Source organism: Phacochoerus africanus, chromosome 15, assembly GCF_016906955.1.
Source record: "Phacochoerus africanus isolate WHEZ1 chromosome 15, ROS_Pafr_v1, whole genome shotgun sequence".
In the NCBI taxonomy this organism is placed as follows: domain Eukaryota; kingdom Metazoa; phylum Chordata; class Mammalia; order Artiodactyla; family Suidae; genus Phacochoerus; species Phacochoerus africanus.
The window spans coordinates 9487627-9511724 of NC_062558.1; the positions used below are offsets into that span (position 1 = coordinate 9487627).

The 24098-nt window shown below is 42.6% G+C and overlaps 1 protein-coding gene across 2 annotated transcripts in view; it reads left to right on the top strand.

The window, feature by feature from the left end:
* Window positions 1-24098, top strand: part of DOCK5 (dedicator of cytokinesis 5) — a 238865-nt gene that overhangs the window by 177193 nt on the left and 37574 nt on the right. For both annotated transcript variants that reach the window (XM_047762590.1, XM_047762591.1), the window contains 12 exons: window positions 2257-2351; window positions 4478-4556; window positions 5954-6054; window positions 8295-8353; window positions 9532-9686; window positions 10760-10845; window positions 13499-13658; window positions 14596-14636; window positions 15504-15594; window positions 17434-17553; window positions 21191-21280; window positions 23160-23264. In XM_047762590.1, coding sequence (XP_047618546.1) covers window positions 2257-2351; window positions 4478-4556; window positions 5954-6054; window positions 8295-8353; window positions 9532-9686; window positions 10760-10845; window positions 13499-13658; window positions 14596-14636; window positions 15504-15594; window positions 17434-17553; window positions 21191-21280; window positions 23160-23264 — 1182 coding nt within the window. The remainder of the gene's footprint in view (window positions 1-2256; window positions 2352-4477; window positions 4557-5953; window positions 6055-8294; window positions 8354-9531; window positions 9687-10759; window positions 10846-13498; window positions 13659-14595; window positions 14637-15503; window positions 15595-17433; window positions 17554-21190; window positions 21281-23159; window positions 23265-24098) is intronic.

Genomic DNA, 24098 nt, shown 5'->3' on the forward strand with positions numbered 1-24098 from the left:
GTGAGTATTGATGAATGGTCATATGAAGAATGCCTCGTTTTGTGCCTGGCGTGTGTTAATACTTATGAGAACCGATTGTTTATAATAATAATAATATAATTATATATAATATGTTATTATACTCTTATTACCAGGTAAGATAAAATTAATATAAAATAGTGACTTTTTTCAAATTTCCTCTGAAAGCAGGTAGATTAAAGAAAATTGTACTAAATTCAAACTCTTGGAGTTCACTCATGGTGCAGCGGGTTAAAGATCTAGCATTGTCACTGCTGTGGTACAGGTTCGATCCCTGGCCCAGGAACTTCCCCAAACCACAGGCGGAGCAAAAAAAAAAAAAAAAAAAATTAACATCGTAACAATTTGGCTCCATTAAGTAGGCAAAAAAACCAAACAAACACAAAAAACAGGTTTAACGTCTCTTTTCCAGAACAATGCTGAGCTCTTCGTCCTGTATCATCTAATTAAAAGAGGATTATTATTCCCATGAGGGAACTCTAGTCATCAGTGGCAGAACTGCAGGGCACAGCTAGGCCTTTCAACCGCCAGTAGACTGTTCTTTCTCTCCTGCTGCTGCTTTCTGAACAAATCCCTTGAAAGACTTTGGGAAGTGGTTAGATAAGAAGAGGCCTGAGGTTATCTGTGAACTAACTGCCTTTATTAGGCCGTCACTGTTGACAGTTCCTGGGGAGCACCAAGGAATGCGTAGAGTCAGCATCAGAAGCAGATAACTGGCATCTACATCCTTGCTTCGCAAACCACGAACTCTGGTTGATTTGAAGGAAAAAGTTGATAGTTAATAAATAATGGAGGCACGTCAAATGTATGATTGAAAAATTGAAAGACTTGTGAACTGTTCTTGGTGGAAGATAGAAAGCTTGACTCTCTGTTGAACCAGAAGGAAGATTTCAGGGAGAGCATAGACGGAGCGGGAATTGCTCCCGTTCCTCTGCTCTTTGGCATGCAGAGTGCACTGGTTAACCAACATGACCAGTGTCTCAGAGGAATATTGTTAGAAATAGAACCCAGGGCCTCCCAAGCACCGTGTTCTTTCTATACTTGGTGTCATTAGTAAGCTAGAACTGCACGGTTTAGTGCCAGAGAAATTGCGCTGAATTTTCATTTCAGGAATCCAAGTGGAAAATGTCTAAATTTAACCAATAAATTACGAAGCATTCCGAACTTTTTAGCTTTAAAACTTTTTAGTGCAGTTGTTCTATTTCTGAATTACTTTTTCCTTCTAGCCCCCTTTCACGTAGAAGAGCTCTTTTTCCTCTACTTAGCTTTGTTATTTGTTATTACAGCTATCACGATCCACTGATAGATTTTCTTTTTAAGGACTATTTAAGATACTTCTCCCAGGCTGCACAGGGTACCATTCCTGGAATAGGAAGAGTCATGACTCTGCTGCTTATTTATAGCATTTGTGTTCTGTTCTAACAATAATAAAGGAGAAGTGGACTCAGAATTATTAGAACTATCAGTTTTCTCAGACTCAGATACAGAGAATGAAGTGGTGGTTGCCAGAGGGAAGGAGGATGGAGAGACAGAGGAAAGAGGTGAAGAGTTTAAGAGAGCCTAACTTCCAGCTGTAAAGTAAATAAGCCCCAGGAATGTAATGTACGCATAGGGAATCAAGTCAGTAATATTGTAACAACTTTATATGATGACAGATGGTAACTGGGTTTAACTGTGGTGATCATTTCATAATGTATAAAGCTATTGAATCACCATGTTGTATACCTGAAACTAACATGCTATTTCATCTTAATTGTAATTTGTTTTTTAAAAGGCAAAGTTTTTCTTTAAAGTATCCGTTTTCTTAGGTGGTTGGTGGATTCATTTGAAGTGCCGTAGATCTATTGACAATATTTGGCAGCTGAGGACTGTAAAGATATTATGACTTTAAACTTGGGATCCAGAACCCCACGGTCTCTTCCCAACTTGTCTGCTTCTTAGTTCTAATAGCCAAAGCCAGCCATGTAGTTTTTCACAGTCTCAGTTGTATCATTTTATAAATGTGGACAGTGTTTTCATCCTGTCTTCCTTTTCAGATTATATGATATAAAAGTCAAGTCATATGATAGCAGTAAGAATGCTCTGTTATCCGTAAAAACCTCACTCAAAAGACAGGCTGTCATCATGGGACTAGGGACATCGTGTGTTTGTGTTTTCACGTCCATGTGCTGGGGGAAAGGAAGGCTTAAGAAGTATAACCCAGTTTCCCCTCAACAGTTCCTCCTTTGTTTTCTACAGGACTTCCTCATGGAAACTTTTATCATGTTTAAGGATCTAATTGGAAAGAATGTTTATGCCAAAGACTGGATGGTCATGAATATGATGCAGAGCAGGTAAGACCATCCATCACAGGGCCTGATGCATGCAAACCCTTGAGTCTCTAGCCTTCTGACCCTTGCGAAGCATTGTTAAATCTCTTTGCCTCAAGTCCAACCTCTGTAAAATAAGATTCCTCTCACTTCCCTGCTCTTGATTTATATACTCATGTTCTTTTTTTATTTTTAAATTATTTTTTATTTCTTAAAATTTTATTGGAGTATAGTTAACGTACAATGTTGTGTCAGTTTCCTATGTACAGCAAAGTGAATCAGTTATACATACACATATATTTTTCAGATTCTTTTTCAGATTCTTTTCCCATACAGATTATTACAGAATATTGAATAGATTTCCCTGTGCTAGACAGTAGGTCCTTGTTAGTTAGTATTTTGTATATAGTAGTGTGTATTAATCCCAGCTTCCTAATTTATCACTCCCCCACCTTTCCCCTTTGGTAACTATAAGTTTGGTTTTGAAATCTGTGAGCCTGTTTTTGTTTTGTAAATAAGTTCTTTGGTGTCATTTTTATTAGATTCTACATGTAAATGATGTAATAGGATACTCGTCTTTGTATGACTTGCTTCACTTTGTATGACAATCTCTAGATCCATCCATGTTTCCGCAGATGGCATTATTTCATTCTTTTTTATGACTGAGTAATATTCCACTGTATGTGTGCACCACACCTTCTTTATCCATTCCTCTGTCAATGGACCCTTAGGTTACTTCCATGTCTTGGTGTTCTTGTGTTCCTGATTTCACACAGGCTACTGCAGGCTTTCTTCTCTTCTCTCTGCTATAACCTCTTCATTGCTCTCTTGTTGATCATCTGTGTCAGTTCTGCAAGGCGTCTTTCAGTGGCTCCACATGGCCTTGGTCATCCTGATACTCAAGGCCTCTGCAGCCTGGCTCACCCTGCTTTTCTGGCCTTTTCTCCCACTCTTTCCCTCTGTATATAATGTGCCTTCCCACCATACTGGCCTCTTCCAGTCCCTGAACATGTTCGGTGACTCCCCTCATGCTGCTGCTGCTTCCACTTGCAGTGCCTGCCCCATCATCTCTGGCCATCAATATGCCACCCATTCCTTAAGGTCCTTCTCAGATGCCATCTCCAAAGGAAGCCTTTCTGACCTGGGTGCCATCTTCTCTCCTTTTGATTTCCCATGATTCTTTGATTCCGCCTTTCAGAATTTTCCATATTCTTTGTTGGGTCATGGTCTGATTTACAGGTTGCAAATGAACCCCACCAAGTTGTGGACTTCTTAAGACGAGGAACCATCTCTTTGAAGGCAAAACCTAAGCCAGTGCTTTGCAGTTCCTGGTCCATGACAAAGACTCGTTGAAACAAAGTGAAATGAACTGAATACAGATACTGTATTAGAAGAGATTCAGGATTTTTAAAGAGCTAAATAAAGCCAATCATTAGGATAAGCATTATTATTAACTCTATGTGGTCCTCATACCTGATTAGAAAAACCCTTCCCAGCTGTGTACAGATTAGAGAAACAATTGCATCCAAAGTCATAGGCTTTAAGGAGTTCCCGTCATGGCGCAGTGGTTAACAAATCTGACTAGGAACCAGGAGGTTGCGGGTTCGATCCCTGGCCTTGCTCAGTGGGTTAAGGATCCTGTGTTGCCGTGAGCTGTGGTGTAGGTTGAAGACACGGCTCAAGATCCCGCGTTGCTGTGGCTCTGGCGTAGGCTGGCAGCTACAGCTCCGATTAGACCCCTAGCCTGGGAAACTCCATATGCCGTGGGAGCGGCCCAAAGAAATAGCAAAAAGACAAAAAAAAAAGAAAGAAAGAAAGAAAGAAATACAACCAAAGTCATAGGCTTTAAAACAGACATCACAATGGAGCAAAAAGAGTCCAGTTCTGAGGCTTAAGAACCCCAGTTCTCAGTGTCCCTTCAACTGGATAAATTGTGATGCAGCCTTGAGGGGTGCTAATAGTTCTAGAAACTGACTTTCAGTGACCTTCTCTGTAGACTGTGCTATTGTTGGTCTCTAAGGACCTTGATAGATCTAAAGGTCTTAGGTTGCCAAGTCCCAGGTTCGTTGGCTTTGGTTTTTAACAAAGAAGGAGAATGTTTCAAAGAGCATGATGTAGTCTTCTTTATCAGTGTGTTTTTCCTCCCCCAGAGTTTTCCTCCGTGCCATAAACCAGTTTGCTGAGGTTCTCACAAAATTCTTCATGGATCAGGCAAGCTTTGAACTTCAGGTAAGCACGCAGCTCACCTACAAGTTCCTTGAGTTCTCAGCCAAAGCAAGACAACAGTTTCATTTGAGGAAACAGCGCCTCAGACTTTATTATAACACAAAAGCACAGATACACACATGCTATTGCAAGTAGGCACACGATGCCTTACCAATGGTTTAGTGTCTAAGAAGCCGTTTGTACACATACCTGTTTGAAAGTCCAAAGTAACTGCAAAACAGATGACCACTAGCTCCATCGTCATTCATTCATTCATCCAACAAATACTAGAAAGCACAAGGGCACTATTCTGGGCCCTGGTGAAGGCAGGCAAGGTCCTGCTTCCACTTCAGCATACATCGTGTTGGTGATATGCTTTTGCCATGTGTGTATCTTTGGAACTTTTGTTTTTTTGGCTGCACCTGCGGCATATGAAAGTTCCCAGGCCAGAAATTGAATCCAATCCACAGCTATGACCTTCGCCACATCTGGCAACACCAGATCCTTAACCTCCTGCACCACAGTAGGAACTCCTGTATCTTTGGAACTTTTAAAGTGAAGAGTCACAGCAGAGGAGGTTATATATACATATTGCATATACATATGCACCTTTATGTGTGTGTATGTAATGTGTGTGTTTATATATGGATGTGTGTATTTATCAAAATGGTGCATATATAGATTTATGTATATGTCATACACATGCACATACATATACATTCATGTCATGCATCTACACATATGCAATGTATATATGTGCCACATATGTACACACATATACCTATATGCCAAATGGTATACACACACATATACATATGCCAAAATGGAATTGAGCTGTACAGTTCTTTAGTAACCTGTTAATCTACTTTATTCACTTTTTCTATGATTTTTCAATAATAATAAATATTTTCCAACTGTTTAAATGGCTGAATACAGTCCATTGTATGACTGGATCATGATTTATTTAAGCAAATTCTTAAGAACAGTTTTTTTCTGGCACTTTGAGGGCCTCCCTTGTTTCAAATATTTTTTAAAAAAATACCCATTTTTATTTTGCCTGGAAAAAGTCCTAAAGTATTTACTGATTCAAAGGTTTGGCAGAACATTAGGACTTTGGATACATTTCGCCAAACTACTATAAAAAGGTACACTTCTTGGCAGCAATTTTCCTTTATCCCAAGAGTAAAGACATATAATACTTTGGATTTTTTTTTAAAAAGCTTGATATTAATCAAGTATTAAAACTTTCAGGGCTGAATAATTGAAACACAAGAAAGAAAAAGAAGTCTAGTGGATTTGATTTTGTTTTTCTTTTCCTTAGTTTCTGGCGAGTGAATTTCTACCATGTGGCACTGTTTCATTATGACCCTTATTAATGTCATTTTCCATTTCTTTTCACCCACACAATTAATTTTAAACAGCTCTGGAACAATTACTTCCATTTGGCAGTAGCATTTCTCACCCATGAGTCCCTTCAGCTTGAAACCTTCTCACAAGCCAAGCGCAACAAAATCGTGAAAAAGTAAGTGTCCTCTTAAACTTGCTTATGAGTGGGAAGGCAATTCTTTCATTTCTACTTAGGGCAGGTTTTTGATAACCTAGAAACTACTCTTCATTGGCTACCCATGTCATTAGTGAGATAGGTCTTAATTATTTAATAGACTTCAGATTTCCCCAGATTCACATCTCTTTTCAGGGCCCGCTTCATCTTCCTGTCAACCATTGCATTTTATAGACTGCAGAGAGGCATTGAGATCAGCCAGTCCTCCAAGAACAGCTGCCATCTGCTGGCACCTTATCCAAATTGCAGGCATAGTGTCTCATTCTCACTCATGCTTCACAAAGCAGACTCCTTTGGCACCACTGATCTACCTCTCAGGCTCAGTTACTTCAGCAGAGAAGCCAAGACTTGCATATCACCTAAAAATTCTATCCAAATTCCTGGCTTAAAATTTAAAATGGACCTGTGTGCACGAGTGATGAGAGATTTAAGGCAGATTTTTCATTGCCTTCATTTAGTTCTATTTCAGATTTCATTAAGATCCTGGAAACTCAAAGGCTATGTAGTTAAAAAGAACTTGAGAAATTTAGCATTTAAAGGCTGTGGAATTTTAGTTCTGTTCCAATGCTGGCAGGCCTAGGATTCTCAGCTAGTTATTTAGCATCCCTCCAACTCCTCCCTAAAACACTAAGATTGGTGGCTAAGAGATTGAAATTTTGACTGCACTTTCAAAGATAAAAGTAAAACCTCTTGTGTAGATTCCCCTGTGGGATGAGTATCAAGAGATATTTGATTTTTAAAATGGATACCTTAATCTTATTCTTTAGAGTATCTTAAATGACATAACTTCATTCAAGGATTGATTTGATTTTGGTTAAATTGCCATAAGTAAAATGAGTTGACATCAAGTCTGATAAAATAGCTAGTTAGGATTAATGATTCTCATTTTGGTCCTTTGGCCGAAGTGTGACTATAAGTACAATACGTTTGAAAATATATATGCATGTGGGCCAAGATAAACCTTAGGAAGTAAAAACATTTACATTAAGGTTAGTGGGATGTGAATGAATTTTTTTTCAAAACTTCTCTTATTTTCAATGAAAGCATTGAGAGTACTATTAATAAGCAATATTTTATCATTTGTTGTGTATTAAATGCTAGACATGGACCATATCTGCTTGTAAAATGTTCATAGGAAAATTAGGTTAGGTACTTTTGTTAAAATGGAATAGTAAGACAAATTTTTTGAAATGAAATTTTTATACTGGCTTCTGAAGGCATGTCCAAAGCAGGCATATGAAAGAAATATTTTCTACAGTAGTAGCTTGAGCAGAGAATGTTGAACCATGCTGGCAGGATGCGTCAGAGGTCCATATCTGAATTCCCCAGGAACATTTGCAATACCTACTTTTGACCCATCCTGTTTCCATTTTCCAAGCCCCCAGCCTCTGACATCGTGTACGGTGTGGGGAGCCCCAGGCATTTGGATTCTTTAAGAGATTTCCAGGTGACTCTGATTAACCTCCACCCTAGAACCACTGTCTAGATCAATATTTCTCTACTTTTTCTCCCCTCTGTGGTCAACTCCCATAAGGAACCTTTTTAGAAAATGTTTTTCTAATAACACGCTCCCATGAAATGTTAACATCACAGGTATACCATGTATCTGTTTTATACCAAGTGTATGTCTGTACTTTATATATAAAAACAGGAAGTTTTTTCTTAGCCCCCTTGGCCCAGTTTTCACACATTTGGGGACACCGTCAGCTCCATTGAGAATGGATGTTTGGCGCCTCCCCACGGGAGTGCTTTGAGGGTCATGCTGGTGTGGATAAGAGTTGCTCAGGTATAAATACACAAAGGCAGTGTGTTTGTTAGACATCGGCCACGTACCATGTAAGACATACCTCATCCATCTTCCTTTTCTTGAGTGTCTGTTACGTTTTATTTCTTTGCTTAAGAGCAACCAGAGTATTTCTCACTCTTCTCCCTTCCGTAAGGTTGTCCATCTCATCTTCTCGGTGATTTCCAGCATTTAACCTGGGCCCTCCTCCTGCTGTGAAAGCATCTCTACCTCTGTGTAGCTGTTTTTTGGGGGGACTGTTGAGGTATTAACTACATCTCTTAATCTGATTTTGCCTCAAAACGTAACTTAATTGTGACCTAGAGGGACACAGGCTATTTTTACTCCCCTCATCACTGTGGTATGTGTACTCGTGTTCACAGCAAATCTTTCTCCTGGTTTATGATCTTCTTCCTAGATATGGGGACATGAGAAAGGAAATCGGCTTTAGGATCCGGGACATGTGGTATAACCTGGGTGAGTGTATAACCCACACGACTCCTGTGAGACACGGACCTCACCATGAATTCTTTCCATTTTAGTAAATTCCAAGAACCCAGAGGTTTATTTGTCTGTGTATCTGGAGGTGCAAGTTGACTTGTGGGTCTTGTACGACATCCACATATCAAAATATAGCATTTAGTCACTCACTTTTTTCTTTATATATATATATTTTTTTTTTCTTTCTTTCTTTCTGTTTATGGCCACACCTGTGCAAATTCCCAGACTAGGGTTAAATAGGAGCTGTAGCTGCCAGCCTACACCACAGCCACAGCAATGGCAATGTGGGATCTGAACCACATCTGCAGCCTAGGTCACAGCTTGCAGCAATGCTAGATCTGAACCTGCATCCTCATGGACACTATGTCTGGTTCTTAACCTGCTGAACCACAGTGGGAACTCCTGTCTTAATTAATTAGTTTATTTATTTGAGGGGCTGCAGATGCAGCATGTGGAAGTTCCCAGGCTAGGGGTCGAATCAGAGCTACGGCTGCTGGCCTACACCACAGCCACAGCAATGCCAGATCTGAGCTGTGTTTGCAGCCTACACCATAGGTCTCAGCAACACGGGACCCTTATAACCCACTGAGCAGGGCCAGGGATGGAATCTGTGTCTTCATAGATACTAGGTGGGTTCGTTTCAGCTGCACCACAACAGGAACTGTCTTTCTATTCTGACTAACTTTGCTTAGTATGATAATCTCTAGGTATCCATGTTGCTGCGAATGGCTTAATTTCATTCTTTTTATGGCTAAGTAGTATTCCATTGTGTGTGTGCATGTGGTGTGTGTTGACACACACCACATCTTTTTTGCCAATTCATCTGTCAGTGGACATTTAGGCTGTTTCCATGTCTTGTCTACTGTAAATAGTGCTGCTTTGAACATAGGAGTGCATGTATGTCTTTAAATTATGGTTTTGTCTGGGTATATGCCCAGGAGGGGGATTACTGGATCATATGGCAACTCTCTTTTTCAGTTTTCCATACTGTTTTCCATAGTGGCTGCACCAATTTCCATTCTCTCCAGGAGTAGTCACTGACTTCTGGTTACGTTAAACTTTGTCTTTTCTGATGGGCCCTGTGGAGGTTGATCATAACACTTAACTTCTCGTGAGTTTTTTACTCTTCATAACCTCACTCACTTTCATTTCAGGTCCCCACAAAATCAAATTCATCCCATCCATGGTGGGTCCCATTCTGGAGGTCACACTGACCCCTGAAGTAGAGCTCCGGAAAGCCACCATCCCCATTTTCTTTGATATGATGCAGTGTGAGTTCAATTTCAGTGGAAACGGCAATTTCCATATGGTAAGAAGTGGTGGACCTGTAATTTTACTAATGCATGTCGAGTCAACTCATATTTATTTTCTTTCTGTAGAGAAGCAGGAGCTTAAATAAGGCAAATCAAAGTTTACCTAAAACTTCTTTTACATTTTACTTTGTGAAGCAATTGGACATAGAATCAGATACTCCACCAAGGCTCTAGAAACAGTCTTTCTGATGAATGTGTTTCCAAAAGCACTCTTACCTCTGGATAATTAAAATTTGACTTCATGCATTTTATTGTGATTTTTTTGTTTTGTAGCTTTTTAGGGCCGCACCCGCGGCATATGGAGGTTCCCAGACTAGGAGTTAAATTGGAGTTGTACCCACTGGCCTACGACACCGCCACGGCAACAGAGAACCTGAGCCAGGTCTGCAGCCTACACCACAGCTCACGGATACCTAACCAAGTGAGCAAGGCCAGGGATCGAACCTGCGTCCTCATGGATGCTAGTCAGACTTGTTAACCACTGAGCCACAACGGGAACTCCGACTTCATGCATTTTAAGCCCACCTCTTGCAAGTATTGCAGTGGATTGAGCTTATGATGCAGCAATCTCTAGTTTTTGTTTCTGTTTTTTTTTTTTTCCTCACTAGGTTATTGATAAAAAGTGTCTCGTTTTGAGACCTTAGTTTGCCTGATATATTTCTCCCATGCTTCAATTTCTTTATCTCTGCAGCATATTAATATTGAAAGGAAGGTTTGCAGCCATGAAGAGCTGCAAAACAATCCCATTGTTCAGACTTCGACAAGAACCAAAAATAAAATGGAAAATTCGAATCATTAAGTTATTTTTATATGCCTGGTTGGGATAGGAAAATAATGTTTGGGGTTATTTTTTTTCTATAAATATAAAGCAAAGGAGAGAGTAACATGAGGCTGCTTTAGAAAGTGTTGCTAGGGCCTTGGTGCACTATTCGTGGATGATATGTGTGTTGGAAATTGTTCACAATTCGGTAAAGGGGTTGGGCCAAATCTAGAAAGGTTGGCTGGATGTCTTTCACGTCCACTTCCAAGAATGTGGCATTCTCCCATGAAATTCTGACTGTGCTTTCAGTTTGAGAATGAGTTGATCACAAAGCTGGACCAAGAGGTTGAAGGGGGCAGAGGAGATGAACAATACAAGGTCCTTCTGGAAAAACTGTGAGTATTTCTGAAACAGAACTTCACGTTGGTGCATTATTTAGTGATGGAGAAAAACAGGCTTCTGCTGCCCTTACAGACCAATCGAGAAGGCTCAGCATCACCACGGTCGCCACCATGAATGGCTCTTGGTGGGGTCCAGGGAGTTTACACCAGCCACTGCTGACATTTGTTTATCTGATGTGAGACAAATGTCCATGTTTTCTTGGCGAGCTCGTCCCTCGAGAACAGAGCATATGGAGGAGAGGGGGAGACGGACAGAGTGGTGGCATTCTGCCCAGTGTTCGAATTGCTGAACTTGAACAAAAGTGTTAACACCTCTAAATATGGCTTCAAAGCAGTCATTTAAAGAAGAAGGGAAAAACAGCTCAAGGTCCACTTTACATTTTAAAATGCCTTGTGCCAGGAGATCCCACTATGGCTCAGTGGTAACAAACCCAACTAGTTTTCAATGAGGACGTGGGTTCGATCCCTGGCCCCACTCAGCGGGTTAAGGATCCGGTGTTGCTGTGAGCTGTGGTGTAGGTTGCAGATGTGGCTTGGATCTGGTGTTGCTGTGGCTGTGGTGTAGACCGGCAGCTGCAGCTCTGATCCAACACCTAGCCTGGGAACTTCCATAAGCTGTACCTGCAGCCCTTAAAAAAAAAAAAAAAAACACCTAAAAATAACAATAAAAATACATTATGCCTGTAATGGACATCTGAGAACACCAGGTACATCTGTCTCCAGCCGGGTGGTCCTTTTCACTCTCTCCCCCCACCACCTGCCCCCAAGCCAACGCATTCACTCCCTTCCTGGCTCATGTTATCCCCGCTTCTCCCCAGCACCATCTGGCCTTCTTACTCTCCTTTGCACTTAAGGAATTTCGATATAAAAAGAGTGGTTAAAAACACTTAGATGTTAGAGATTACGTTTCAAATCCCACTTTCTACACATACTAGGGTTTTGACTTTGGACAGATAATGTAATCCATCCAGTGCCTCTCTTTTTTCTGTCATCTGCAATAATAGACTCTATATTTTGAAGAGAATTCAATGAGATGATGCATTAGCATAGTGTCTATTACAAAGCCCAGGCTGGATAAATGTGGGCTGCTCTGATGTTTGTTACTGTTGTTATCTGTAAAGCCCCCCATCATCCTGGGTTGTAACTACTCTAGGATGTTCCTTTCTTGTGTTCCCTGAACTTTTATGATATTGGCCAACTGTGTCCCCTGTTGATTGGGTATGTGTCCAGGTCCTTCTGGGATTTACCTGCTTTGTGAGGGTGGTGGGCACTAGACTCAGCTGGAGGACAGGGGCACTCCCAGCTCTGTTTTTCTTTTTTCGAAGATTTTTTTATGGAACCAACACACTGGGTACTCAGAAATGGAACTGATGATTTGTCTATATTTTAAGGGACTGGAAGTCTTCCTACTTGTTTATGGCGTATGAGAAGACCATTTGTTGACGTTTTCATCATTAGGTCTGCCTGTATGAGCATCAAACCTTTCAGTCGGTCACTTCCACAGTCCTGATCTCATACAAGAATGAAGTGCAGAAGTTATGCACACATACAAACACACACATTTACAAGTGATAAAGCAACACTTTCATTATTTTGTCTTTTTTTTTTTTTAATTTATTTTTAGGGCCACTCCCGTGGTCTGTGGGAGTTCCCAGGCTAGGGGTCGAATGGGAGCTACAGCTGCCGGCCTACACCACAGCTGTAGCAACGTGAGATCCAAGCCACACCCATGGCCTACACCACAACTCAGTGATGCCGGATCCTCAACACACTGAGCAAGGCCAGGGATTGAACCTGTGTCCTTATAGATACTAGTTGGGTTTGTTACCGCTGAGGCACGATGGAAATCCCCAAAACGACACTTGAAAAAAAACATGCTACAGTTGATTTTTCATGTAGACACCTCATTTTTCCTTCATTCTTCTTGGATCATGAATGCAGAAAAATAGGACTGACCAAGTTTCCCGTGCTCAAGAATAATTCTAGAGTCTGGACTTATATCTTGAACCCATTTTTTATCCTGTTCCCAAGTTGTCTTCTACTTGTCTAATCTAAGATGCTCCTATTGAAGCTTTGATCTTTTCGGGTCCAAAGGGAGAGGATTTTGATCAAAAGTTTAACCTCCATTTACTTATTTACATCTGTGCCTTTTTTTCCTGCAAAGCCACATGTCTGAATGTGTGCCAGGTTCCTTGGTTCCTCTAGGCTGGGCATCAATCCAAGGCTCCAGGGTGCCCTGAAGTGCTCGGCCTTAGAGAGAATAAAGTCAGAGAAAAGATGGTCCTTCCTCCTGAGTAGAGGGATCAGATAATACACACAAACCTTTGGGGCAGAGGTTCTCCTTTATGTTGTACTGACAGAAGACGAAGATGAAAACCAAATACAAATAGAAATTCAGAGAAGGGCATCCTGAGCTGGGATGCTCAGTGAGAGTGGGGCTTCAGCTACAGACCTAAGGAAAAGTCAGAACTTGAGTAACAGCAAGGAGCCTTGTGAGTGGGGGCCCAGGGTAGGATAGGCTGGAGTCACAGGAAGGATGTGTCTCCTAGTCCAACACCACCTGCTGCTAGGACCTTGGACAGCACTCGCAGGTGGGGCTGGAATGTTAGTGTAGAACCGGGCATTTGTTTCTACTTCCACCCCTCAGGCTCCTAGAACACTGCCGGAAACATAAATACCTCTCCAGCTCCGGAGAAGTATTCGCGCTCCTGGTCAGCAGCCTCTTAGAGAATCTCTTGGACTACAGAACCATCATCATGCATGATGAGAGCAAGGAAAACCGCATGAGCTGTACTGTTAACGTGCTGGTACGTGCCACGCCCCCTGGGACAGCAAGAGGGCAGTGCCTGGCCACCCCTACACCCCACCAAGCAGCTCTAGGTAGATCCAGTAGACACAGAGATCCCCTGAGACCTCCTTGACAGAGTTTGTGTTCTGCTGAGTCTAATTAGAATGGCCAACTGAGCTTTGAACTTGCATATACCAGCTACCTCAGAGCTGGAGGATAAATGGGGAAATAGGGATGGACAATGCAACATAAGCCACTGACTTAACTCTTACTGAAGGTGATCCTCAGCTTCTTTCTCTGTCTTGTATACATGGAGTTGCTTTATTGTTGAAGCTATCTGACCCAGACAGAAATGCATTAGAACAATATACCTGAGTAGAGAATTAGTCCATGGCATCCTCACAGTGGTAGAACCCTCTGCCTTTCCCTAGGCAGTTGTAACTGGGACCACGGACCTCAGAGGTTTAGGCTGCCATGCACTCCCTTACTTAAGATAAATTAAGAAACTACCAGGAGTTCCCTGCCAGTCTAGTGGTTAGGACTTGGCACTTTCACTGATGTGGCCCAGGTTCAGTCCCTGGTCTGGGAACTGAGATCCCATATCAAGCTGCTGCACGCTGTTGTGGCAAAAAGTAAATAAATAAATAAAAATAAACTATGAGTTCTGACTCCCTCAGAAAACAGAGTATGGGTGACTTGGGCGTAACCTGGCTGTATATTCACCTAGAAGCTTTCCCTCATGTTTCTCAGAGGCTCGGTTCTACCAAAAAGAAGCTTCAACTTCTCTTCTTTATAAACTGTCACTTCCTTATTTCGTTGGGGGTATTCGTTGAGGGGAAGGAAAAAAAGTCTTTGGAAAAGTGACACTGTTGAAAAGTGCTAGTCGTAGTTTGGCCATTTTAGGGGCAAGCTCATTAATAACAGATTGCATTGTATTTTATGACTATGTTTTGTAGAATTTTTACAAAGAAAAGAAGAGAGAAGACATCTACATAAGGTAAGAAGGAAATTTCTACTTTTGCTATTTATGACATGGCTTTATTATTTATTTCTCCAATATGTTTATTAATAATAAGCCGCAACACCATGCTTGCTGCTTTGAGAAACACGTAAAGTACATAACACACTCCCTTCCTCCTAGAGGGCTAAACTCTTTAGGCAGATCTGAGTCAGTACAAGGAAATGCAAAGGGAGGATCATGTCTGGATTCCAGGGAAAGTAGAGGCCTCTGGCCATGCAGCCAGGGAAGACGTGAAATTCACCTTCTGTCCAGAACTGTCAGTCTGGGGTCCAGGAAGCCTGGAATGGGAAACTAACTTGGACATAAACTCTATGTGTTTTCATGGGCAGAGATGCTTTCATGAGCTTCCCAAAGGGGTCTGGGGGAAAAAAAAAAAAAAATTTAGGAGTTCCCGATGTGTCTCAACAAGGTCAGTGGCATCTCTGTAGTGCAGGAAGCAGGTTTGATCCCTGCCCTTGCACAGTGGGATAAAGGATCTGGTATTGCTGTAGCCGCAGCATAGATCGCAACTGTGGCTCAGATCTGATCCCAATGCCTGGGAACTCCACATGCTGAGAGGCAGCCAAAAAAAGAAACAAAACAAAACAAAAACAACCTGTAAACACTACTGCCTTAAAGAGTTACAAAGTCAAACAAATAAAGTAGGAACACTCAGAGTCAAGAAGCAACATGAAGACTTAAAGGTATAGGAAGTAACTGTCCCTTTGCCTAAGAGAGAGGAAGCGCTCCTGTGGTGCAGGAGGGAGAAGATGATAAAGTGAGCTGCCACCTGGCTGTGGCGTAACCGGACTGCTCCATCACCTCCCCTGTGCCAAAATGCCTCCTTTCTCCCCTTCTGACCAGATATTTGTACAAGCTTCGGGATTTGCACCGGGACTGTGAGAACTACACGGAAGCTGCCTACACGCTCCTCCTCCATGCTGAGCTCCTGCAGGTAAGTGGATCAAGGATGCAGTAGGTCAGCTCTCCAGCCCTTTGGGACCACATCCTGTGCATGTCATGATTTTGATGGGAAAGATCCCTATTCCAGGAGGACCCTTTCATCCAAGAATATTTTTATGCCTTCTTAATAGACACCTTGGGCCTATTGTGGCATAAGATACGTGGCGTGGATGCCGTTTTTTTCCCCATAGAGCTACGCAGTAGGGCTGCTGCTTGTTAAGTTCAGTCCATATTTTCATCACTGTATGAGATCCTATCTTTATCATGTACTAGATGGCTAGAAGGAGGGTTAGGGGAACCTCTTTCTAGATCATACATCTTTTGCACGGGTCTCTGTTCACACACCGGGACTACACTGTTTTAATTCTCAATTCTTTGGGGGTGTGTGTGTGTGTTTTAGGGCCACACCCATGGCATGTGGAGGTTCCCAGGCTAGGGGTCCAGTCGGAGCTGTAGCCGCCAACCTAAACCACAGCCGCAGCAATGCGGGATCTGAGCCACATCTGCGATCTACACCACAGCTCACGGCAACGCTGGACCTTAACCCACTGAGCGAGGCCAGGGATTGAACCTGCAACCTCATGGTTCCTAGTCGGATTCATTAACCACTGAGCCATGACAGGAACTCCTTAATTCTCAATTCTTGACAGTATATTTTATGACCTAGCAGTTGCTTTTCATTTCTCTTTTCTCTCGGAGTTTTCCACCTTAATTTCTTTCTGTTTATTTTTCAATAGGGACTTTGGAATCACGAAATTTAAAAAATACTTTAGGGGAGAATTTCTATGTTTATGAAATAGCATTTTCTTATCCAAAAGCATGATGTGACTTTTCACGTCATGCTTTTGTGCCATCCCATGGTGTGTCCAGGTCTGCTGTTGTGCCATCCCATGGTGTGTTAATGTTTTCTGTGCAGAAGGCTTGCGTATTCCATGTTGTGTTGATCCCTAGCTTCTTTTTAATTTAATTACGGTAAAATACACGTAACATAAAATTTAACATCCTATGCTTTTTTAAGTGTATAATTCACTGGCATTAAGTACATTCACGTTGCTGTACCCAGATATCTGATCATTTTGGATTTATTCTTGTTGGGGTATTTTCTTCCTTTATCTTCAGCATGGTTATTATTATGTGCAGTCTGTTTCTATTTGTTTATTTTTTGTCTTTTTGCCTTTTCTAGGGCCACTCCTGCGGCATATGGAGGTTCCCAGGCTAGGGGTCCAGTCGGAGCTGTAGCTGCCGGCCTATGCCAGAGCCACAGCAATGCGGGATCCGAGCCTCGTCTGCGACCTACACCACAGCTCACAGCAATGTCAGATCCCAAAACCTGCAACCTCATGGTTCCTAGTCAGATTCGTTAACCACTGAGCCACGGCGGGAACTCCAGTCTGTTTCTAAATTATTTCTAAACATATTAATTTTTTATCCCTCCACTTAATTCTTTTATTATGTGTAGTGGGTTTTCGGTTGCCACCCTGGATTATGAAGACTACAAGCATTGCTTTCATCCCTTTTTTTCTCAGCTTTATACTTCTAATTTCTTTCTTTTACCCAGTTGTATGAAGGGTAACCTCCAGCACAACCACAGCCATGCAGGTGAGCAGCTTCACCTTGATTCTGACCTTCGTGGGAATACCTTGAGTGTTTTGTGTGTGTGTATGCAATGTCTGTGTTTAATAAATTGTCAAAAATACATATGGATGAGTCATAGATACATACAGATATTTCCATGAATTTTTTTCAGCTGAAATTTGTTACCATCATCTGCTTTAATTAATGAACTGCTAGGTTGCGTTAATCTCTTTTGCTGCATTTGTGTGTTTTCCAGTGGTCCGACAAGCCCTGTGTACCCCATTTGCTTCAGAGGGACAGTTACTATGTATATACCCAGCAAGAGCTTAAAGAGAAGCTGTATCAAGAAATCATATCATATTTTGACAAAGGCAAAGTGAGTGTTGGGTGCTTTGTTTTTGCATGAGGGCAACGGGGGAGATGACTGCAGCACTTCCTACACTGCAGTTCTGATGTCTGCCAGGCAGAGTTAGTACAGAGCACGCAGGTTAAGGTCACAGTCCCCATCAAGACAACCCAAACTTCAGATGCCATCTGCAGGTTGATGGGTCCCCAAGCCACCCACACGTCTCACCAATTGCCTATAAACCTGATAGTAGGCTAGAACAACCAACAAAACTAGGTAAAATGCTGTATTCAATGATGACAGTTTTTGGGTTTTTGGTTTTGGTTTTTTTTGCATTTTTTTAGGGCCACACCTGTGTCGCATATGGAAGTTCCCAGGCTAGGGGGGTGATGACAGTTTTATCTTAAAGGTACACAAATAAGGACCAATCAAATGAAGAAATACAAGCAAAGTATTTGAGGAGGATCCCAAGTGTATGGCTTCTGTGTCCCCTCCCATGGGAACTCAGGCACATCTCCAACCAGGAAGCTCATTTGAGCTCTGTATGCAGGGTTTTTATTGGGGTGTCTTACTATTAGCTGCATTGATTGAATTGTCAACAACATGAATAAACGCCACCTCCAGCCCCCGTCTCCTCCCTGGAGGTCCAGCTACTGTTGTGTAGCTCAAGGCCCCAACCCTCTAATCACATGGGTGGCAGTTCTGGCAAGGTCATCCCCCATTCTGAGACTGACTACATGCCCATCAGGAGTCACCTCATTAGTATAAACTCCCATGTGGTCTGGAGGGGGGTCCATCTTGAATAACAAAGACACTTGTATTATTGGGGAAATTCCAAGAGATTTAAAAGCTCCCTTCCAGAAACTCAGGACAAAAACCAGACACATTCTTTTTATACACAGTTACTTGTCCCCTGTGTATCTTTGAATTCCGGTACTTTTAATGGGAGAGAAAATGAAGAGATAAGGTAAGAAAGGCAATAAATAGAGATGTGTTATCTTGGGGACACTAAACCCAATGTTGAATACAGTGGGTAGTGCAGGGCCCCAGTCTCCATAAACATAATTGTACCTTTTAAGTATTGCTGAGGACCAGGAGCTAGTACCAACATCTTTGGTGGGGAGGCCACGCTTGCAGCATGTGAAAATTCCCAGACCAGGGATTGAACCCACGCCACAGCAGTAACCTAAGCCATGACAACGCCAGAGCCTGAACCCACTAAGCCACCAGGGAACTCCGAGTGTCATCATTTTAAATGCATTCTCTGGAGATTGTTGGCTAGTACCTGGGGCATATCCCATCCCTAGGTCACTGAGGGCCTGACACCAAAAGGTGCACTTAACAAGCAACTGAAACACCTATGAGGGAGAGAAAGTAAAGTAAACATGTAAATTGGGAATGATGTTATGGAATCTGTGATCAGCTGGAGAAAGCAAGTCCAGCTGGAAGGCCTTTAAATTGTTTTTTTGGCTGCGCCCATGAAATGCGGAAGTTCATGCGCCAGGGATCAAATGGCATCCCAGCAGTGACCCCAGCCACTGCAGAGATAACACCAGATCCTTAACCCATTGAGCCATAGAGAAATTCAGTAGGCCTTTAAATCTGAAATTGAAAAAAACAGAAGGGGTGGGGAAGAAAGGAAAAAAATATATATATGTGCTATTGAAACAAAATGGGTCCCAAATTTGACTTTTCCAAAGGCCTGGATAGTTCTTAGAGCCTGACACTTCAGCCACCATTCCTGTCTTATCAATTGATTAAATAAATAAATAAGCCAAATAATCACTATGATTACATAAATAAATAATTAAGCCAAATAATCACTATGATAAAATAGCTACTCTGCATTTAGTGCACATTACTATTTTGGGTAATTTTTCAGGCTGTTTTTCTAGTTGAATTCTCGCTATAATCCTATAGGGTAATACTGTCTCTTATTTTACAGAGGCTCAGAGAGCAGGGATATTTGCCCAGACTCTGGTCTCCTCACCCCTTTACCCTCTTAAAAACCATTGAGGATCCCCAAGAGCTTTTGTTCTCATAGATTATGTGCATTAATGACTATACATTTAGACATTAAAACGAAATTAACTCTTCACTTGCTCTTTCAATAACAAACTCATTGCCTGTTAGCATAAATTATGTCTATTTATGAACAATGACAGTATTTTGCAAAAAGTGAATGATTTGAGTTGGCATTATTTGGGATTTTTACAAATCCCTTTATCCTTTGGCTCCATAGAAGACAGCATATAGACTGCTTCTATATGTGGTCTGTGGCAACATCACACATTCTGCAGCCCCTGGGAAACTCCACGGAAGGCTCGCAAAAGAATGAGTTTTGGAAAAGAAGCAAATGATAGTAGTAGTATTAAGAAGAGTTGTCTCGCGGAGCAGCAGGTTAAGGGTCCAGCATTCTCATTGTAGCGGCTTGGGTCACTGCAGTGCCACAGGTTCATTCCCTGGCCTGGGAACTTCCACATGCTGCAGGCATGGCCAAAATAACAACAACAAAAAATGATGATTTTGACCTCATGGACTCCTGGAAGGGTCTTGGGGACTCCTGGAGACCAGGGACCATATTTTGAGAACCATTGTGTTAGTCTGTTTCCCATCTCTTTCATAGCTTAGCATTTGGTAAGAAGGGAATGGGGCCCCACTGTGCTATTGACTGGCCTCCTGCACCAGGTCTGGCTGAGCTGAAAGTTTTCCATGTGGCCTGTTTCAGAGCCTTTTCAGTGATCCAGGCCCAGAAGTTTCAGAAGGGGCACATTTGGCAAATGATGATATTAGGAGATTTTACTTATTCATTTATTTATTTGTTATATTAGAAGATTTAATTTTAAAGTGTCTTAGAACTATATGTGAACTGTACGTGCCTTCCTTCATCAGCCAGAAACAAGGGAACATAGCGCCTGGTTAGCAAGACGGACATAGAAAATTTCCAGATGCTGTGTTATTAATTGTGTCCAGCTAAGAGACATTTTATGAAATACCCAAGTGATCAGAAGACCGTCAGTGTGGGATGCTGGCCTTAGATACGGAATAGGTGCGTTAGGCTATATTTACATGGTCATCAGTGCTCAAAGGCATTTCCTGAAGCGCTCCCTGACTCAGTCAATAGTTTAGCTGGAAACAGGAAGTGAGTACCCTCAACTGGAGAAATAGTTCCTCAAATTCCACACAACGGTGTGATTAGACTTTCCTATCCCAACCTCCTCCCAAACAATGTAACTCAGCACACATACTCACACACACACCCCAGAACCAGAACAAGAACCCACACAACTTCCTTTCCCTTTCAACAGGACTTTCATGCTCTCAATACCTGGGCTTTAGAACCAGTTCCATGCTGCTTTCAATATTCCTTCACGCTTTGCCCTTTAAAACTTAGTAATGCTTTATTTGGGGACACACGGTGTTCTTCATGTTCTTGCAAACAGAATTAACAGAAAATGCCCCCTGGTAAAGGCGCCAAGATACAATAGCTTTATGAGGTCAGAAAACAGGGTGAGTTGATCCAAGAGGTGAGGCACGTCGAGGATATTCACAGAAACTCAACCCATCTGACTCCTTAGTCATTGCCAGGGACTCTCGAATGGCTTTTGCAGCTGAGTCACTGACTGCTCTGTTCTCCGCTTGTAACCCTCCTTTTCTTTTTCTGAAGATGTGGGAGAAGGCAATTAAGTTGAGCAAAGAGTTGGCGGAGACTTATGAGAGCAAAGTATTCGACTACGAGGGTCTGGGCAATCTCCTGGTGAGTATGGGTCAGAAGCCAGCCAGCCTCTGGCAGGGGGGTAAGCGGAGTGTTCACGAAAATAATTTTGTAAGTTGAAGAAAGTCTGGGTAAACGATGTTCTTTACAGTGGAAAAGTACACCTTGCTTGAAATAGCAAGGGGAGTTCCCTGGTGGCACAACAGGTTAAAGATCCGGCATTGTCGCTGCTATATGGCTCGGGTCACTGTTGTGGCACAGGTTCGATCCTTGGCCCAGGAACTTCTGTATGCCTCAGGCAAAGCCAAAAAAAAAAAAGAAAGAAAAATGAGGAAAGATGAGGTCAAAATGCTGTTAGCATTCCTCTCCAGATTCTCCTTGACTGGGGGCTCAGCGTCCTGCTGCAGCTGGCTCCTTGTTCCTCTGTGGACCCTCCACGTCCTTGGCCCGCCGCCTCCTCGCCTCTCAGTTACTCTGCCTTCCATGAACACGGCCCCTGTTTCAGATGCTCTCTGGCATCTCCTGTTCATCACAGTGACATGTTCTGTGGCCCATATCCTCAAGGTTCTGCTGAATGAACTGCTCATCTTGGAGCCTTGCTTTGGCTTTTCAAGAGTGCCCCTGTGCACATTTTGGAAAGTTATAAAAGGCTTCTGCCAGATCTTGATTCTCCAGTTTTGCCTCCCTCCTGCTCTGAAGGTCCCTGGACTGCTCTGCTCTAACAGTCCCTTGAACTTGTATATTACTCCTGGCTGTTGGCACAGGTCACCTATTTCAAAACAGTAAAGCCAAACAAAAATAGTCTTTTACAAGCCCAGCAGGAGGCAAACACAATATTATATTTGGTCATTTTTAGTGGCTGAGTCACAGGTCAGGTGACCACCCATTGTCGTGTCATCATTTGAAGAGCTAGTTGTCAAGATGACTTTGAAAAGAAGTTGCCAGCGCATTGTACCAGCTCCTGCCCTCATGCAGAAAGTCACGTATGAGTTTCACAAACTAAATGGAGCTGAAGTGGGAGTAATATAATATGCTACCATTCAAAGAAAACTGAGATTGCAACTTTGGCAGAGGAGTTCCCTCTGTGGCTCAGCGATAATGAACCCAACTAGCATCCAGGAGGATGTGGGTTCCATCCCTGGCCCCGCTCAGTGGGTCAAGGATCCGGCGTTGCCGTGAACTGTGGTGTAGGTCACCGATACGGCTCAGATCTCATGCTGCTATGGCTGTGGTGTAGGTCAGCAGCTGCAGCTCCAGTTCGACCCTTGCCTGGGAACCTCCATATGCCGCAGGTACAGCCCTAAAAAAGAAAAGAAAAGAGACTTTGGCAGAGACAGTGGGAGATGGTGTAGTAAATAATACAGTCATGCTCACTGTTCAGGGAGGAGATAAGTCTCAAGCCCCCGCGTCTGGCTGCCTGTTTGGACTCTTTGAGGCTGCCCCTCTATGCCCTGGTGGGGAAAGCTCTCCCCAGGGGAAGAACGAAAGGTAAGGGTGATACCAGATCTGAAAACACAGCACATCACCACTACCTCCTGGGAATTCATAACTGGAATCCCAAACTACCAGCATGAGCAGCTGCCCCTTGTGACTCTCAGAAAGTGCTTCTTAACCTTTTAGGGGTCCTGAACCCCCTTCACAGGATGAATGTGCACATATATGTCTGTCTACACATAACTGCAGGGACTCCCAGTCCACACCCCCACCCTGTCCCCACCCTGCCCCCAGCCCATTCATGGACCCAGGCCCAAAACCTCCCATCCCAGGGAAAGACAACTCTTTGGCTTACAAGATGTTTTCCAAAGACCTTTCGTTACTCTGTGTTACACAGGAAACAACAAAGCAAATTGTCAGATTTTTTTTCTCCCTCCCAGTGGTGCCCTTGTAACCTCCCTCTGGAATGTCTTGTTTTGTTTTCCAGAAAAAAAGAGCCTCGTTTTATGAGAACATCATCAAGGCAATGAGGCCTCAGCCTGAATACTTTGCTGTCGGATACTACGGCCAAGGCTTTCCTTCTTTCCTGCGGGTGAGAAGCCTGAGGGTGGTCTCCCCGGCCTCTCAGCTGTGCCGTCAGGGAGGAAAGGTGTTCATGGCCTTTCCAGATGAGTCTGGCGTGTTAGCAGCTGGAGAGCCGTGTTCTCACTGTGGGAGGTCGGGAAGGGAAACCACTTCCTGAGCCGCTGGCCTCTTACCCCCACGCCCCTGGCCACCTCTGGTATTCTGCCAACTCTCTTATAAAATGACTTTTCCCAGGTGGAATGAGAACGGGGAAAACGGAACCATCCCCTGCACTGGTCTGCTGCTCTAGGTCAGGCTGGGAGAAAGTGTGGATTGATGCATCTAATTGTTTATTCTGTTTCCAGCCGGAGCTAGTTTGAAAACAAATGTCCCCAGGACAAGGTTGCAAAAGGTTTACAATGATAAAAACAGTTTTGTTGTCACAGTGAAAAGGACCGTGTTTATCTTCCTTCTCAAAATTTTTGCAATGTGATGCTGATTTTACAATCTAAAAAGCAAACCAAAAAAAAAAAAAAAACCTCTTACTTTCTCCACAGAAAAGAAGCCTCTTTTAATGTCACACTATGTATAAACATATATTATCCATCTTCCTTCCTCTGATTAAAAAAAAAAAAAGGAAAAGTGGAAAGAAAAATATGTTCCATTTCTTACAGTGCCTAAAAAGGAAGTAGTTCATTCATTCAGTAACTGTTTATTGAGGGCCTACTGTGTGCCAGGCACATACAAGACATTAGAGATACAGTGCTGATTATAATCAGATATAATTCTTGCTCCCATGGACTTGTACAACCTTATGGTTGAGCTATTAATTCAACAATCACACAAGTCAGTGTAAAATTTA